The sequence below is a fragment of the Triturus cristatus genome, chromosome 5_1 (assembly GCF_964204655.1).
Source record: "Triturus cristatus chromosome 5_1, aTriCri1.1, whole genome shotgun sequence".
NCBI lineage: Eukaryota > Metazoa > Chordata > Amphibia > Caudata > Salamandridae > Triturus > Triturus cristatus.
The window spans coordinates 769533963-769551034 of record NC_140587.1 but is presented as its reverse complement, the minus strand read 5'-3'; the positions used below and the strand labels follow the sequence as shown (position 1 = coordinate 769551034).

The 17072-nt window shown below is 46.4% G+C and overlaps 1 protein-coding gene across 1 annotated transcript in view; it reads left to right on the top strand.

Annotated features, from left to right (window-relative positions):
* Positions 1 to 8546, top strand: part of LAMA3 (laminin subunit alpha 3) — an 881606-nt gene extending 873060 nt beyond the window's left edge. The window contains exons 80-81 of the mRNA XM_085605753.1: positions 4365 to 4484; positions 6544 to 8546. Of these exons, the coding sequence (XP_085461879.1) occupies positions 4365 to 4484; positions 6544 to 6689 (266 nt within the window). The 3' untranslated portion in view covers positions 6690 to 8546. The remainder of the gene's footprint in view (positions 1 to 4364; positions 4485 to 6543) is intronic.
* Positions 8547 to 17072: the final 8526 nt, after the last annotated feature.

The following is a 17072-nucleotide window of genomic DNA, read 5'->3' as shown; positions in this document are numbered from 1 at the left end:
CCACGCACCGGTGCTCGCCACTCTTACTCTCCCATCCATACCACGGCCCGCCAGAGATTGCCGTTTCAGGGATACTCTCCTGCACCGGGAGGAAGTAGTCACGCGTATACAGCGCTCCATCACCGATTACCTTTCGCATAATGCCAACACTGACACAACACTTGCAACACAGTGGGCAGCACTAAAGGCGGTCATTCGGAGAGAGTTTATCGCCATCTCAGCCGCAGACAATGTAGAACGCAGACATAAGCGGGAAGAACTCACCCAGCAAACTAAAGAGCTGGAGCAGATGCACCCGAGAACGGGAGCCCCTCGTGTGTGGCGTCAGCTTAAAGCCGTGCGCCAACAACTCGAGGCACTTGACCAGGATAGAGCGGAATTCGCAGCTCTGCGATTGAGACATGCCTACTATACAGGGGGTGACAGGTGCGGGTGCCTTCTCGCCCAAAAGTTGCGCAAGACTTGACAAAAGCAGGGGGTACGGGAGATCTGCAGAGGGGATGGTACGCGCGTCTCGGAAGATAGTGACATTGTCGAGGCGTTCCGTGATTTATATGCTAACCTTTACACTAGCTGTCCGCTGGAGGACGCCAATGGGGCCGCCTTTCTTGATTCTCTCACCCTACAAGCTCTGACTAAAGCCCAGGCCGACCAGCTGGACAGAAACATCCACACGGAAGAGGTCATTGCCGCCAATGCCCGGATTAAGCCGGCAAAAGCCCCCGGACCGGACGGCTTCTCAGTCGTTTTCTATAAGACGTTCTGTACCTTGCTCGCCCCTCCCCTCACCCAGCTTTTTAATTCCTTTGCCGAACCCGGGGTGATCCCACAGGATCTTCTAGAGGCCTCCATAGCGGTAATCCTCAAACCAGGGAAAGACAGGACTAAATGTGGTGCGTACCGCCCCATCTCTCTTCTAAATGTAGATCTTAAATTATATACTGGGCTCCTTCCCACCTGCCTTGCACCTTATATGCCTGGTCTTATTGATCCGGACCAGGCGGGCTTTCTCCCTGAACGCCTAACTTCTGACAACACGAAACGTGCCCTCCACCTCATCGAGAAGGCCTCCCGCACGCAGGGTGAGTATATGATGCTCACAATCAATGCCGAAAAGGCATTCGATAGAGTTCACTGGCCCTATTTGGAGCAGGTGTTAGTGCGGATGGGGCTGGGAGAGAAATTTCGCACATACATTTTGAATTGCTATAAGTTCCCGACCGCTACAGTCCGGGTGAATGGCCACACGTCCTCCCGATTCCCCATTGAGAGAGGCACAAGACAGGGGTGCCCTCTGTCGCCCCTTCTTTTTGCCGCCTATATGGAACCTCTGGCTCAGAGGATGCGGCACAACCCAGCAATCTCCAGGATTAAGTTCGGGGGCTATGTCCATACAATCAGTCTATATGCGGACGATGTATTGATGTCATTATCTAATCCGCAAAGTGCGCTGCCGGCATGCTTAGCAGACTTAGACATCTTTGCATGGGCTGCAGGGTTTAAGGTGAACACTGATAAATCGTTAGCTCTCAATCTTCCCTATCACGATCCACCCGGGAACATCTTCAAAGTCTACTTCCCATCCAGTGGGTGATGGACACGATCCCGTATTTGGGGATCCAGTTGGCCTCCTCTCTTCCAATGTAGTTGCTATCAACAATGCATCTCTGTGACAGAAGATTATCCGAGAAGTCGGTCAATGGAAACATTACCCCCTCTCTTGGCTAGGCAAAATGGCGGCAGTCAATATGCCCATTTTACCTCAGATCCTCTATCTCTTTCATACTATCCCTCTCCAGCCTCCCATCGGCTGAGATACAACAGACGCAATCAGAACTCGCCCAGTTCATTTGGAACGGTCGGAAGCCACGTATGAAGCAGGCACTAACGACTCTCGCCCCAGAGAGAGGCGGACTCGGGATCCCCGACCTTCAGCCCTACTTCCAAGCGGCCCAACTGCGGCATCTGGTTGAGTGGAGTCGTTGGGAATCGGAGAAACACTGGTAGCAGCGAGGCCCTTGCAGGAAATTCCCTTCTTATGCAAACACCACAGACCCCCTAACTTGTACGCTTCATATATCACGCGCGTTCCCCTTGAGGTGTGGGACCTCACTAATATTAAGCATGAACTCCCCACATTTCCCTCTCCACTCACTCCACTGATGGACAATCCCGATTTCTCCCCGGGTATGGACACGGTGGCCTTTGCAGGTTGGAGGCCTGCTGGATGTCGATTTCTATACCACATGTATGACGCTGACGGAGTCATTCCATTCCAGCAATTCAAGCAGGAATACGGGCTACCTAAGTCGGAGAGACTTAGGGACTTACAAGCTCGGCACTGGGCGCTCAGTGATCGAGTCCGTCCTGAGGCCGATAGACGTCTTTCCCCCTATGAGCGGTGGCTTATTACGCGCACGTCAGATAAAAAGCTAATTTCCGACTTATACAGGATGCTACAAGCTAGACCCGCACACACCTACAATCCCGGCAGGGCGCGCTGGGAGAGGAAACTGGGCAGAACACTCAGCCACAAAGAGTGGGAGGGGATATATTATAGGGTCCGACATTCAGCTGATCACATGGGGCTCACTGAAACCCTCACAAAGGTAGTAACGTACTGGTATTATATCCCAGAACGTCTACACTTAATGGACCATACAAGGGGGGCGACGTGTTGGAGGGGCTGCGACCATACAGGCACTCTGGTACACTTATTGTGGGAGTGTGAACATATCCAACCATACTGGACTCAGGTGATCGACGAAGTGGATAAACACTTCAACACGGAGATTACACGTTTCCCAGCGTACATCTTGTTGGGTCTCCCAAATCCCCTGACTTACAAGCTACGATCCCGTAGAGGCCGGCAAATGGCAACTGCGCTGGGATCAGCGATACAAAACATACTCACACACTGGCGCACCCCCAGTATCCCGACCTTCACGGGCTGGCTATATCGTCTGTGGCATGTTCTCGGAATGGAGAAGCTGACACTGACAATGGCAGGAGAGGGGTCCAAGTATGGAGAGTTGTGGCAACCCTTTCTGGCGCTCCTGTCTTCCGAATTCCGAGAGGTCACTTGCCCCCACTACCTTCGCTTATTGCGCCTTGCTGACACACAACGGGTGGAGGGGTGATGGAGGCCCAGCATGGGGTTTTGAGAGCCTAGATGGTGGACATGGAACACGGGTGGGGGCGGGAGGGGGACAGGGAGTGGAGGGGGGTGGGGGATTCTTTGGGTTCCTTTTTTTCTGTTCTTGTTTATCTTATGCATGGTTTCCCTTGCCTGGGCACGTGCCCACTGTTATGCTTAAGCTCCCGATCTGACTTGTTCAGTCATATACCATACATCAGCAATGAGCTGATAGCTAAACCTGCATGATTTTATTTGTGTGTTTTGAAATTTCAATAAAAGAGATTTAAACCATAAATAACACAATCTTTTTTTTGTAAAGCAGGCCTTTTTTCCTTGAAGGAAAACAAGATGCTTTACAAAAAGAGCCAAAGGAGGCAGTGGTCCATGGGACCACTGCCTGCTCTTAAAAATGCTTTTACAACCATTCACAAAGGGGAAGGGGTCCCTTGGGGACTCCTTCCTATTTGCGAATGGGTTACCACCTACTTGAAGTAGGTGATAAAATGCGAATGTTTTGTGACTGCAATTGCGGTCACAAAACATTCATACATACCGATGCGATTCAGTATTAGGAAGGGACGTCCTTAACACGCCCCTTCCTAATACCGAATCGCAAACCCATTTTGCAATTCTGTAACAGGTTACTGAATCGCAAAATTAGGTTTGCTATATCGGAAAAGCAGTTTTTGCGTTTGCAACCGGGCAAATTCTGCGAATCTGCCCGTTTGCGAACGCAAAACGGCTTGATATATCTGGTCCTTAGTGCCTTATGATCCTTCACCAATAAATCCCCATATCAGTGCAGCACATGAAAGGCAATCACAAATCTAACAGACAGGGCAAGAGGAGAAGCCGAAACCAAGCAGAGGATGGGTTTATAGCCACAGGATTGAGCTGATGGAATGAGATAAGTAATGGAAAAAAATGAAGGCAATATGAAGAGACAGAAGTTATGGACCAATTCAATGAGATCAAATTCAAAGAAATAGTGTTAGTTTTTGTTCCAATATTATTAAGTATTTGTATTTATGAGGACTCACTATTATGCTTTCTTCATAAATAAGCTGTTCATGACCGATCTCAAAACATTTATAAATCACTACAGCCCAGAGGTCACCCGCATCTCACGGATTTGCTTGTCCCCATTTAAAATTATTTAGACACCATCTCAGTGTAAAACTCCTGTAATTGAGGAGCAAGAGCTAACTGCTGTGTGTTTTTCCAGTAATCCGAAGAAAAAATGTGATACAGCTTGACGTGGACCTGGAGCGCAATCACACGGTGGGCCCACCGCCTGCACCTTCCATCGTCAACAAGGGGTCACTCTATGTCGGGGGCATTCCAGGTAGGATTGTTGATCTTCTCAGCCCATTTCTCCACTTCAAAGCATACTCTTACTCTTGAGGTATTTCAGTTCATGAGTGGCCTCTAGAAGACGCGCAATGGTGTGTGACGGAATGTAGCTAATAGTACAAGGAAGTTGTCAGTAACACAAAGGACTTGCTTTGAGATGGATGTGTCTCTTTTAAGCACTCCCAGGATGTATCTTTGGAAACAATGTACACAATGATTAACCTTTCCTGAGCATATTTACTCTGTTTTCTTGTCTGGCAACAATGGTGTTTTTGCAATGGGAGCTGTATCCATACACTGCGTCTCCAAATTAAAATGATAAAAACAACTGAGGAAAGCATAACTCAAACTCCAGACTCCTTTATACGGTCAAAGTACAATGCGGTGAAGACTAAGTCTTGATTACGAGCAGAGGGGTGAATAGAGCGAAATGCAAAGTAATCATGATGTACGTGCCCCACGTGAACAGGAAGTCATTTAAATATTTTCATGTGTTGGGTTTTAGAAGAGCAGGTTTAGCCTCTTGGTATAACAAGGTCTGAAGTTCAAGTGCTGGCTCAGTAACTCCACCTACTGTGTGTTATATCAGTCTATGGTGCCATTACTTACCTGTTATTAGAGGCATTTACTAGATGCCAACAAGGAGGGCATATTGTGCCCTATAAATAAGGTCATCGTCAGAGCAGGTGTCACAGTACACAGAGCGGTTTTAAAAAATCCAGTCAATAACTGACTAAATGTATTTTTAGTATGAAATTAATAAGTATAACGTTCATTTTCCAAACTGGGTTTATATCATAGTGTAAAGTAACAAATAGACGACCAACATGAAACATGCCAAGCTATTTCCATCAAGAAGCTGCTCTTACAGCATTTACACCTGCAGTTACGTTGTCTACTAAAAATGTATTTAAGCAAATACTATCAAAATATCAAGTGAGCCGTCAACGTAGCATTAGATTTCTCATTTGCAGAAATGTTTACACATTTGTCCAACAAACAACAAACCTCTGCTTTAGGACCTGTCGAACAGACACCAAGGATAAATTCCATCTATGTCCCAAGTGTCAGTACAAAGACCCATAATGATTTGGACCACATGACCACCATCCACTACATCCCCACTTGATACTCTGATACTTCTTGCATCCTGAAGTCAGACCTAATGTCAGTGTTGCCTTAGTCATTCAGCTGGTGGTAACATTCCTAAATGTCCTTGCAGAAAGCTAAGCCTTTCAAGACATCACCAATTTCAAGGCAAGGCACTCACAGGCCAACACTACCAAGGCCAGCAAATTGAATCCATGAGTGCATGCTGTGCCCCAGTAAAACCGCTGATAAATATATAAAAACACCACACCTCAAAATGGTGGCGTCTGCCTGTACAACTTTCAGCAAGAATGCCACAATACTGAGGTAGTTCCACATTAAAATACTTGTTATTGCACCCATGAGATACTCGTATGAATGGATTCCTGATCCCAGATACCCAGTGAGAAGCGCTAAATATGTTTATGAAAATATTATGGTGCATTTCCCTGTATACATGTAGCATCCCAGACCAGAAATGTGGATCTGCTCCAGTGCAGGTTAGCATCAAACCCCAGGTATGCTCCACGAGGTGGGGGCTGATTGTCACACAAATTAAGAAACCAAGGCAAGACCAGTGAACAAGTGCCCCTCACACAAACAACCCTTTTCACAAACAGTATATGTTAACAATGCATGAAGAGAAGTCAGGGTCACAATTCACGACAGAGGCTAGACTTCCTCCTTGCCCACCTAAAAAGGATCTCTATAGAGTGGTAGGAATTGCAAGGGTGCTAATGTGCTGTCGAGGAGTTTGATGTTGCACCCTAGCATCTTACACAATGAGTAAATTCCCACCTTACAATTCACACAGACACCTAGAAGTGAGTCAGTCTGTAGTACATGTTTCTGATAATGCAAGGAATTCGGATGGGCCCCGGGGAGGCTGCTCACACTTAGTAACATGTTTAAAGAAACAGGTACGTGTTTTCCATAAATTACAATTGTCTTTTCTGTTCCAGGTGACTTGAAGATAGGACATCTTCCTGTCCGAAGTTCCTACAGTGGTTGCCTGAAGAACATTAAAATCAACGACAACCTAGTAGATTTGAGCAAAATTTCAGAAATTCACGGTGCCGTTGGCGTCAAGAAATGCCCTGCCGTTTAACCACATCATGCCATGGACTGGAGCATTCGTCGGCACACTCTGGTGAACCGTCTGACAGAGCGAGGCCACACCACTTTGTCCACACTGAGCACTGGATCTGTCCTCCCAACTTTGTTACTGTCAAATGTGGTTTAAAGGTGGCTGCTGAAATCAAGGGAGGCACGTGTGATTCTAAAAGCTGCTCATTTGTAATTATGTTTTAATAAGCTATGTCAGGTGATAATGGTAAACAGATTTCCACCCTGTGAGCGGTACACTCACTAAACTGCAAATCTCTGCATCGTTAAAGAATATATATTGGACTGAATATAATTCGGAGCCTATGTGTACATGAACAGTGTCTTATTTATGTCAAAACAAGGAACATTGGTTATGTTGGAACCACAGAAACAGTTGAGTTGTGATAATGTAGGAGGCCCCATTCGTGTGGGGGCACCAACACTCAAGGCCTATTGTGTATCTGAAAGTGGGCAACTTAATTCAACTTTTTAGGGCACTTCAACAAATTTGCAGTGCATCCGTGTATTTTAAATTACATTACTGTTCCACTCATGATTACTTTATGAGTATTATCCTTGTGTACCCCCATGGAGTCACTTTTTTCTGTAAGAGTAGTGATTGAAACAGACAGCCATCCAGTCTGAGAAATGTTTTCGCACAAGCTGGAGTCTTCGGAAAGGAGACACTGAGTTTTGTTCTGGAGCTCCTGCTCTTGATTCTCTTCAGTGATGTTGGGATGGGTCATAGACGCAAAGAAATAGACAGCGGATCAGATTCCATCTCTATTCCTCCATTTGTGTTCACAATGGCTTGGTTTCCATCTAAGACTGATCCCCTCGCACCACATTAACAAGAATGGGATCAAATTTCACTGAATTCATAAATCAAGCAACACTGCTTGGTTAATTGCCACTGGACCAAAGCCCCTAACATTCACACTCTTATGATATTGATGATTGTTATTTTTACTGCAGAATCATGAACGCTACAGCCATATACATTGTTTTGTGCCATAATACAACACCCAATAAACACTGGTCATAGGGGGTGTTGCATTTCATGTGTACGGTATTACCACATAATCATAAGTGCCACACTTAGGAATGATAGATAAAGAAGTAGTGACACATGTTTATTCCCACTCTGAGCCGCGAAACTCAGAATGTGCTGCATTTCCCTCTAAAAAACTCTGCTGTGGTTTTTCTTGGTAATATGTGTGAGGGTAAACGTACAGTATTACTGCATATTCTCTAATTCAGTGTGTGTAGGGCCAAGGAGGCAAAAAAACAAAATCAGCCCTGGAAAAAATGTTCAAAGCACACTGTAAGAGGTTGCAACTAGAATAGGCCAACGTAAGCTTCCTTTTTCACATTGCCCACAACCCTTATCATGTCTTGAGATGGCTCTGAAACTTATGTGAAGAGTTCCCCTTCCTTCAAGGTTGAAAATATTTTGGGCTAGGAGGATCTTAAACTAAAAAGGCAGGAGAGCTTGTTCCATCATCCTGCTCTCCAGAGGCATCCTTTTTATCTGTACTCACACGCCTTTCATCTTGGACTAGTTGCATTCCTCGGGCCCACTATTCTTCAGAGCCTGTAGTTAGGGTGTGTATAAATGTATTTAAATGTTTATTACACAAAAATGCTGGTGTATAGTTTCTTAAACAATGTCTAAAGTATTGTGACCCTGGCTCCCATCCACCCTTTGCGGTTTTAATCATTATGTGTAACGAATTTATGATGCTACCCAGATCAAAACCGGACGAGCCAGGCATGCCTTCAACCATGACTGTCCTGAACTGTGGGAACACCGGTGTATATAATAAGAGTGGATGTAAAATAAAAACCGCAAGTTAAATATTGGCACTGTTATTTTTTTGAGGATGAAATGATGACTATACAGATTCCATTAGAGTTTTGCCACACTTTATGTTGTACTACACTGTACATTTCTCCGTAAAAGATGAACTGGAGCTAAAAAATTAACGTTTTAGTTGTCTATCCATTATTCGAAGCACTGGTAAACACTTACAAAAAGAGCATGCATTTGGATAAAAAAGACAAAATGATATGCCAGCATACAGCATGTTTTGTTTAACCTTTTAGAAATTAAACGGCATTTTGAGACGTTCCAACCTTCCGACTAAAACAGAAATTTTGATTATTGCATGTTTTTGTTTGCGAATTTATTCAAATATTTCAAAATTTGTGTATTTCTTTGATATACATTTGTTGAAAAGTTACCTACCCTCGGTAACGACTTATCTGGCAGGGACTTTATCTAGCCGCAGATTCCTTACCTAAGAATATTCGTCAGACGTCAGACTGGATCTGGAAACTTTTGGTGAGCAGTACCCCTGAACGCTGGTAGGTGGCATTGTTCAACTCCATATGGCATGATCGTCGTCAGAAATTACGTGGCAGTGCCTGTATAGTCCTCACCCAAGCACTGATGTCAGTTTCTTTTTGGGACTTTCTATGTCAGAAGTGCAGCGTCACGAGGAATACTGACCACTGGTGCGCTATGCTAGAGCCCTTGAAAAAGAGAAGGAAGCAGGAAGGATGGGTAGGTTGGTAAGAAATCTGCGGCTAGATAGTGTCTCTACCAGATAAGGCATTACCAAGGGTAAGTCACTTGATCATCTGATAGAGACTTCAAGACACAGATTCCTTACCATAGAATAGATACCCAAGCAATACCTCCCCGGAGGTGGGGCTGCAAACAGATCAGACGAAGAAGTTCTGTAGGACCAAACGGGCAAAGTGGCCGCCATGCGAGACCTGACTGTCCAGGCAGTAGTGCTTCATAAAGGTGTACAAGGAAGCCCATGTTGCTGCCTGACTGATATCCTGGATAGGAACCCCACGAGCTAACACAGTGGTCACAGCCTTGGCTTAAGTAGAATGAGCGTGCAAGCCTTCATGACATTGCATTTTGGTCAAGACGTAGCAGATAGTGATGCAGACCACTATCCTTCGTGAGATGGTCCTATTCTGCACCACCTTTCCTTTCTTTGCTCCGACGTACCCCACACAAAGTTGATTGTCGACCAGGAACTCTTTTGTGTGGTCAAGGTGGAAAAACATTACTCTTTTTGGGTCCAGTTGGTGCAGTTTCTCCTTTTTTTTAGAGTGGTGAGGCGGAGCGTAAAAAAAGTAGACAGAGTAATGGGTTGACCTACGTGATAGGAAGTTACCACCTTAGGTAAAACGGATGCATGCGTCCAAAGGGCCAGCTTGTCTGGGTAGATGCGGAGGTACAGATAATGTACAGACTGCCTGTAATTCACTGACCCTCGGGGCAGATGTTATCGCCACTAGCAAGGACACTTTTATTGTGAGAAGCCTTAGTAGACAGTTTTGTAGTGGTTCAAAGAGGGCACACATTAGAAATGTGAGACCTAGGTTGAGGTCACACTGTGGCATAATGAAAGATGTTGGTGGGAACATATGAGGCAGACCTTTCAGGAACATTTCAGGAACATATGTACAATAGGATATTTGAAATTTGAGGTGGTTGATCTGGAAACCGCAGAAATGCCAAAATGGCAGAAAGTTAACCTTTTAGTATGCCTACAGCAGAGTCCTGCTGAACTAAGGTAAGAATGACAAAATAAGTTGGGAAAGGGGAGCAAATAGAGAGCCACCATGTTGATCTGTACACCATGCCACAAACTTGCTCCAATGGCAGGCATATATTGTCTTGATGGAGGGACGCCTGACTGCCAAGATAACATTATAGATTTTGGGCGGCAGGTCAAAAGCTATCAACTGGCGCCGCTCAATCTCCACCCATAAAGGCAAAGCTTGTTCAGGTTCGGGTGCAGAACCCTGCCCTGGTGCTGTGACAGAAGATCCCCCTGAAGAGGCAGCCTGATTGGAGGACCAGCGCTCATGTTCTACAGCTCGGGATACCAGACTCTCCATTCCCAATCCACATCTACAAGAATGACTTGGGCCCAGTCGTTCCTGATCTTTCTTTTATTTTTAAATCTTTTTATTTATAGGTGCTCAGTGATCAGTACAGTTAAGTAACAGTTATATCAGATTTCCTTTCCATCTTTTTCATTTAAAACAACGGCAAATAGTCATTTACAATAGCAACTACCTACGGTAACAAAATGAGGTCTGCAGTACACCCACTATAAATCCCTATAAGCCTGCCAAGCCCCCTATATACGCTCCCATTTCCTTGGGCACCCTCTACTCTTATATATCGTTTGTTATCTCTGCCAGCACCAATCCAAATCAGTTTTCCACTCTTCCAGTGTCGGCACGAGTTTGTACCTGATCTTCTTGAGAACTCTAGGCAGGAGTGGTATTGGCAGAACTGTATACAGGAGGCCGGAGCTCCACTCAAGACGAAAAGCTTGTCTGAGCCAGAGCCACCTGGGAAACTCCAACGCGCAAAACTGCTGACATTGCATGTTCTCAGCGGATGCAAATAGATCTAACCAAAGACCTCCCCGGTCTTGGAAGAGACCTAACGCCACCTCCGTGTGGAGACACCATTTATGATCCACTAGGCATCAATGGCTAAGTTAGTTCTGCTCTGGCGTTCGGGGAGTCCACCAGGTGTTGAACCACTAGGGATATGCCCCCTTGTTCCAGCCAAGTCCAGAGGTGCAAAGCCTCTTAACAAGGGGTTCACAACACTACCCTACCCTGTTTGTTGCAATACCACATGGCAGTGGTGTTTTCTGTAAACAACCTGTACTAGCCTTCCTCTGATTGAAGGAATAAAGGCTTCCAGTGTCAATTGGATCGCCCAAAGTTCCAACAGATTGATGTGGAGCCCAGATTCTGCCGGAGACCAGAGTCCTCTGATCTCCACCTCTCCCAGATGGTCTCCCCGGCCCCTAAGTGACATATCTGTCACTACAGTTAGGTCTGGTTGGGAAGGGAGAGGAGTCAGCTACTAAACCAATCGCAGCTCGTTAGCAAATACTGCAGGGCTTTTGCTGTTCCCTCTGAGATCTGGACCATGCCAGAGAGATTCCCCGGATGTTGCTCCACCTGGAACTTCAGGTCCCACAGCACAGCCTGCATATAGTAACAGGCATGTGTCACAAGCAGGATGCAGAAGGCAATGAGACCCAACAGACTCTGAATCAGTCTCACCGAAATCCAGGATAGAGGCTGACACAACAGTATTAAAGCCTTTATATCCTGGACTCACTGCTCGGGATGATAAGCCTGAAACTGCATTGTGTCCAGACCACCTCAGATGAAAGGGATTATCTGAGAGGGAGCCAAGTGTGACTTTGGCACATTGATGGTGAACCCCAGCGTATGCAGAAGGTTTGTCGTAGTCTGCGGGTGGGAGATGACTGCCTGTGGTGAGCCCACTTTCAACAGCCAATCGTCGAGGTAGGGGAAGACGAACTATGAACCTCCAGAGGCGAGCTGCCACCACCGCCATCACTTTTGTGAACACTCAAAGGGGCATTGGTAAGGTCAAAGGACAGCAAACTGAAAGTGCAGGTAATGCCTGTGGGCAGGCAGGACAGGGATGTGAGAATATTATTCCCGCAAATTCAGTGATACCATTCAGTCTCCTAGGTCCAAGACAGACAGGACTTGCACAAGAATGAGCAACTTGAATTTCTCCTTTTTCAGGAAGAGGTTGAGAAGGCACAGGTCTAGAATAGGATGAAGGCCTCCATCATTTTTGGGCACCAGAAAGCAGCAGGCATAACAACCATGACCTACTTTTGATGCCTGCCCCTTCTCTATAGCTCCCTTGGCCAAGAGAGCTATCACTTCCTGACAGAGCAAGGAGATGTGGTCCTCCATCAGTGAATCATAAGTAGGTGGCATGGGTGGGGATAGTCACAAAGGGGTGGGTGTAGCCCCTTTGGACAAGCTGTGAAACCCAACGGTCGGATGTTATGGACCTCCAGTGGTGCAGGTAATGGCATATCTTGCCCCCAACTGGATGCCCATGAAGGTCGGAGGGCAAACTAAAGGGGATCGGAGGCTGCGGCTGCTGGGGGGGTGGTGGACTGGCCTAACTTCTGGCTACCTGTCCCACATGGCCTGTGGGAACCGCCTTCTCACAAAAAGACTGTGCGATTTGCTGGCCGTGGTGGCTGGGTGTGTAGAGATGCACCTAAAAGCCCCTTCCATGGCCACAAAAGGGGTGGAAGGCAGACAGGGGTTGACGAGGGGCCATGGTAAGGCCCAAGGACCTGGTTGTAGCCGTGCTGCCCTTGAAGCACTTCAGCACTGAGTTGGCCTTCTCTCCGAATAAATGAGAGCCATCAAAGGGCATGTCCATGAGTGAAGCTTGGACAGCCCTCAAATAGCCAGTGGTTCTCAAGCAGGCGTGGTGCCTAAGAAATCGCTTTGCCCAGCAAGTCTGTCGTTTTCCAGCCCACATCTGTTGATGAACTTTCCTGCATCCCTCCCATCAGCAATTGCTTAAGACAGTATGGCTCTTGTCTCCTCCGAGATCATGGGTAGCACTTATGGAACAGAATCTCAGATTGTATGGGTGTATCAGCCCAAGAGTCACACGGTGTTCACGAACTGCAGTGCCAGGCTGAAGGGAGAGAACATTCTCTTCTCAAAGGTAACCAGCCTTTTGGATTCCCTATCGGATTGAGTGGTAGGGAATGCGCAGGGGGTTGATTTTGGTGGTGGGGTGAAAAGTGCATTTCCCTAGGGCGGGGCTATGGCAGCAGGCAATTGTCCTATGCACAGGAGCCCCTGTGCAGGGCTTGGACCAAGCTCCAAGTAGGACATCGGTAACAGCTTCATTAAATGGGAGTAATGGTTCGGTGGGGGGCAACTCCCAGCTGACGCACCTCCTTCGAGGTATTTGTATTGACAGAGGGTAGCATAAGGTCCGGGACATGGCCTCAGCTGCCCTCCACCCACCATTACGAAAGAGGCCCCGTCCTCCATAGTCACGGTAGGGGAAGAGACCATTCCAGTGTCTGGAGAGGTGTCCAATCCACTGGCATTAACCAGATCCTCATACCAGTTGTCCATAAGAGTCGGACAATGCCTGTCTGGCTCCATTTCAGAGTCTGGGATAATGATTGGGGTGGCACAACCACTGGGCGTTGGTCGTGCCTGGGGCGTCGGCACTGGAGTGGGCACCAGGAAAATTCGATGTTGCTCACCGGGTCGCCGCTCCAGATCAGTCAATGGATCCTTAGGGTCTGACTGGCACCGAGGGCGAACCTGCCAGTGGAAGACCGATTGGGACCCCTCCCGGACCTATGGGCCCAAGAGCACTCCAGAGGGGTCGGGCCACACAAAATGAGGCGCATGGCCTTGTAAAACTCTTTAAGTTGGATGGGGGGAGTCGATCTTTTTCCCGGAAATTCAGAGAGGCGCTGAGATGGCCCAAGCGCAGGCTCCACCAGAGAGCTAGGCCTCGACTGCCGACAACTCGTCAGAATACACACCAAGTGAAGATGAAGAACTCTTCAACTTCTTTTTGTTTCTTTTATGGGACTTATCCTTCTTTCCCGATGACGTGGAGTGGGACGAAGATCGCTGGATACGACTTTGCGAACAATCTCGGGATCTTCCTCCTGACTGAGACCTGAAGCGTTGCAGAGTCAATCAATGTCATGCAGCGAAGAGCTTGAGAGAGCGCTCCCTCAGTGCCTTAGGATGCATGGCGCAGCACTCCTTGCATGTCCTGGCATTGAAGTCTCCCTCAAGACACCAGACATAAAACAAATGCAGGCCCGTCACCGACATCTGTCGATGAGAGGTGCTACCTGGTTTAAAACATTCCTTTCTAGTGGACATCCTGCACACCAGGAAACAAAGTCTCAAAAACTCTTCAACAATGTGCAAAGATTTGGCCATTGCAGCAAATATAAATCTTTCTCCTCATCCAAAACAACTGCAGCAGCGTGTAGCCTGGGATTCACCTTGTTCACTATAGCAAAGAGTATATATAAATTATTCAAAGCAGAGCACCCTTGGGCCAATCCCATCTGATCAGGTAAAAAGGCTGCCATTATAGAAGGCAGCCTATTAGGCAAGAGTTTGGTACATATTTTATTATCAATATTTAACTAAGAAGCAGCCTGTGGGAGAACATCTAGTGCGAGCTTTACCTACCTAATGGGCACCATAACAATGGCACCTCTCTCATACTAAGGATTCACCTTGTTCGCTTTTGCTTTTCAGTAAAACGGAAGCAAAAAGGGGTAACACTATGGCCCTGATTACTTACAACCTGCGCAGTACTGAGATAACGATAAAATGACATGCAATTTTACAGATACTGTGTATTAATTCCACACCAGCACTATGCAGTTACGAGTAAAATTACTTGTAATGTGGATTCACTGTGAGGGACTCATTTTTACAGTCATAAAACCACACACAAGCCTCGATTCCGTGCAGTTTTACTGTATACATTTGCCTTCTGCTCTGAGCTGGTGGTATGTCTGGGTGGGCTTGTCTGAGGGAGTGGTTTGGGGAGTGGGGAGAGGGAGGTATTTCTAGCGAGGCCAGCATTGTATGCTCTTTCTGTTATTAAAAAAACATGGAATTAAAATTGCTGCTGCAGTCAAAATCTCATGTAATTTTTCTATCTGGAATTACAGGCTGGAAAAACCAAGTATGGTTTTCCTATGCCTGATAAATCTGAGTAAAGAAAAAACAACTCTCTCGGAACCAGGCAGGATGCAATTCCACTCCACCTGACTCACAATAAAGCCCATAATCAGGACATTCTTTATACCAATAGACCATTTGGATCTGGAGCCTCCCACTTACCAGATCTGAAAAAGCTGCTCTAATCTCACCTTTGATAAAAAGGTTCTGCTGAGTCTACTTCTTAGGGGTCACGGACCCGCACTAGTGAACTGTTTTCTACGCCCTGTTCATCTGTTCTTGTGGAAGGTCAGGGTAGGATGTATAAGTAAAATGCTGCAAGTGTTACATATATGACATTGTTGGTAAATGTCAAAGTTAAACCTGTTAGCCTCAGGGTGGTCTTCCCCCAAACTTTTTTCCTTCTCCATACATTTTTGCTGGTCTCGTTTTTGTAGGACGTAGGACAATGGGCACTTTACTACCCAGTGCTAAAGTATGTGTGCTCACTCCCTAAAGCACGGTAACATTGGCTTACACTAAATTGCCCTATTTCATTTACTTGTAAGACCCTAGTAAAGTGGTACTCCATGTACCCAGGGTCTGTCAATTAAATGCTAATAGTGGGCCTGCAGCACTTATTGTGCCCCCCACTTAAGTAGCCCTTTAAACATGTCCCAAGCATCCGATTGCAGCCTTTGTGTGCAGTTTTAAACTGCCATTTCTGCCAGGCAAAATAAACCTGTTATCAGGCTTAAACCTTCCTTTTTAATACATATAAGTCATCCCTAGGCTAGGCCACAAACAGTCCATAAGGCAGGGTGCAGAGTATTTAAACAGTTGGACATGCACTTTTTAAGTTTTACATATGCTGGTAATGAAAAACTCTTAAAATCCTTTTTCACTACTGCCAAGCTGGCATCTCCCATACAATGACATTAGGTTACCTTATTATATTTAATATGTGATAACTTTCAATTGGGAGCAGGTAGGAATGTAAAGTTCCAAATCTAAAGATTTGTAATTAAAAATCCTCTTTAATGCTAACATCAGATTGCATGTCACAATTCTGCAAATGCCAAATTGGCATTTGATTGTCCAATCCATTTGGTGCCTGCACCCTGTATCCTGGGTAACATGATGAGGTGTAGCTATAAGTTAATCTTTGCGTTTTGCTCCCAGACAGTGAGACAAAGGGGGAATAGGTGTTGGCAGGCTGGACCATCTCTGACTTGATGAGTGGAAGGAGTTGTCACCTACCACTGTTGCACATCATAAAGCATCTGCCTGAGCACACTCATAAAGGGTTTGTCACAAGTTTCTTGTGCTCCCAAACCAGGGGGGCAGGAAATTCCAAACACCTATGGGGGTGGAAACCTCCAGAACCTTCTCTTACTTCAAAGTGGGCACCAGGTATAAATAGTGGACCCTCAGACCCAACTCTTCGGTACACCTGTGGACCTGTGGAAGACTCAGAAGGCTGCTGTGCTGCTCTGCAAGAACAACTTCTACTCTGCTGCCCTGCTGCCTGAGTGAGAAGGACAGGACCTGCATCTTGAAACCAGAAACAGCAGAGTTACTCCAGGGGCTAGTTGGCTGGCCTCCTGATCAGAGTTTCAGGGCCAGAAAAGGCTCCAACCACCTTAAACCCAGCACCTGGACTCTGCCTGCTGTGAGTCTTGCCCCCCAAGTGGTGCTACCACAGTCCTGGACCCTTAGACACAATTGTATACTCTTGTCATGCTTTTGGAAACCACCAAGCGATTAGTGGATATGATTTGAAATAGTCCCTAGGAGATTGTCAGATCACTGAATC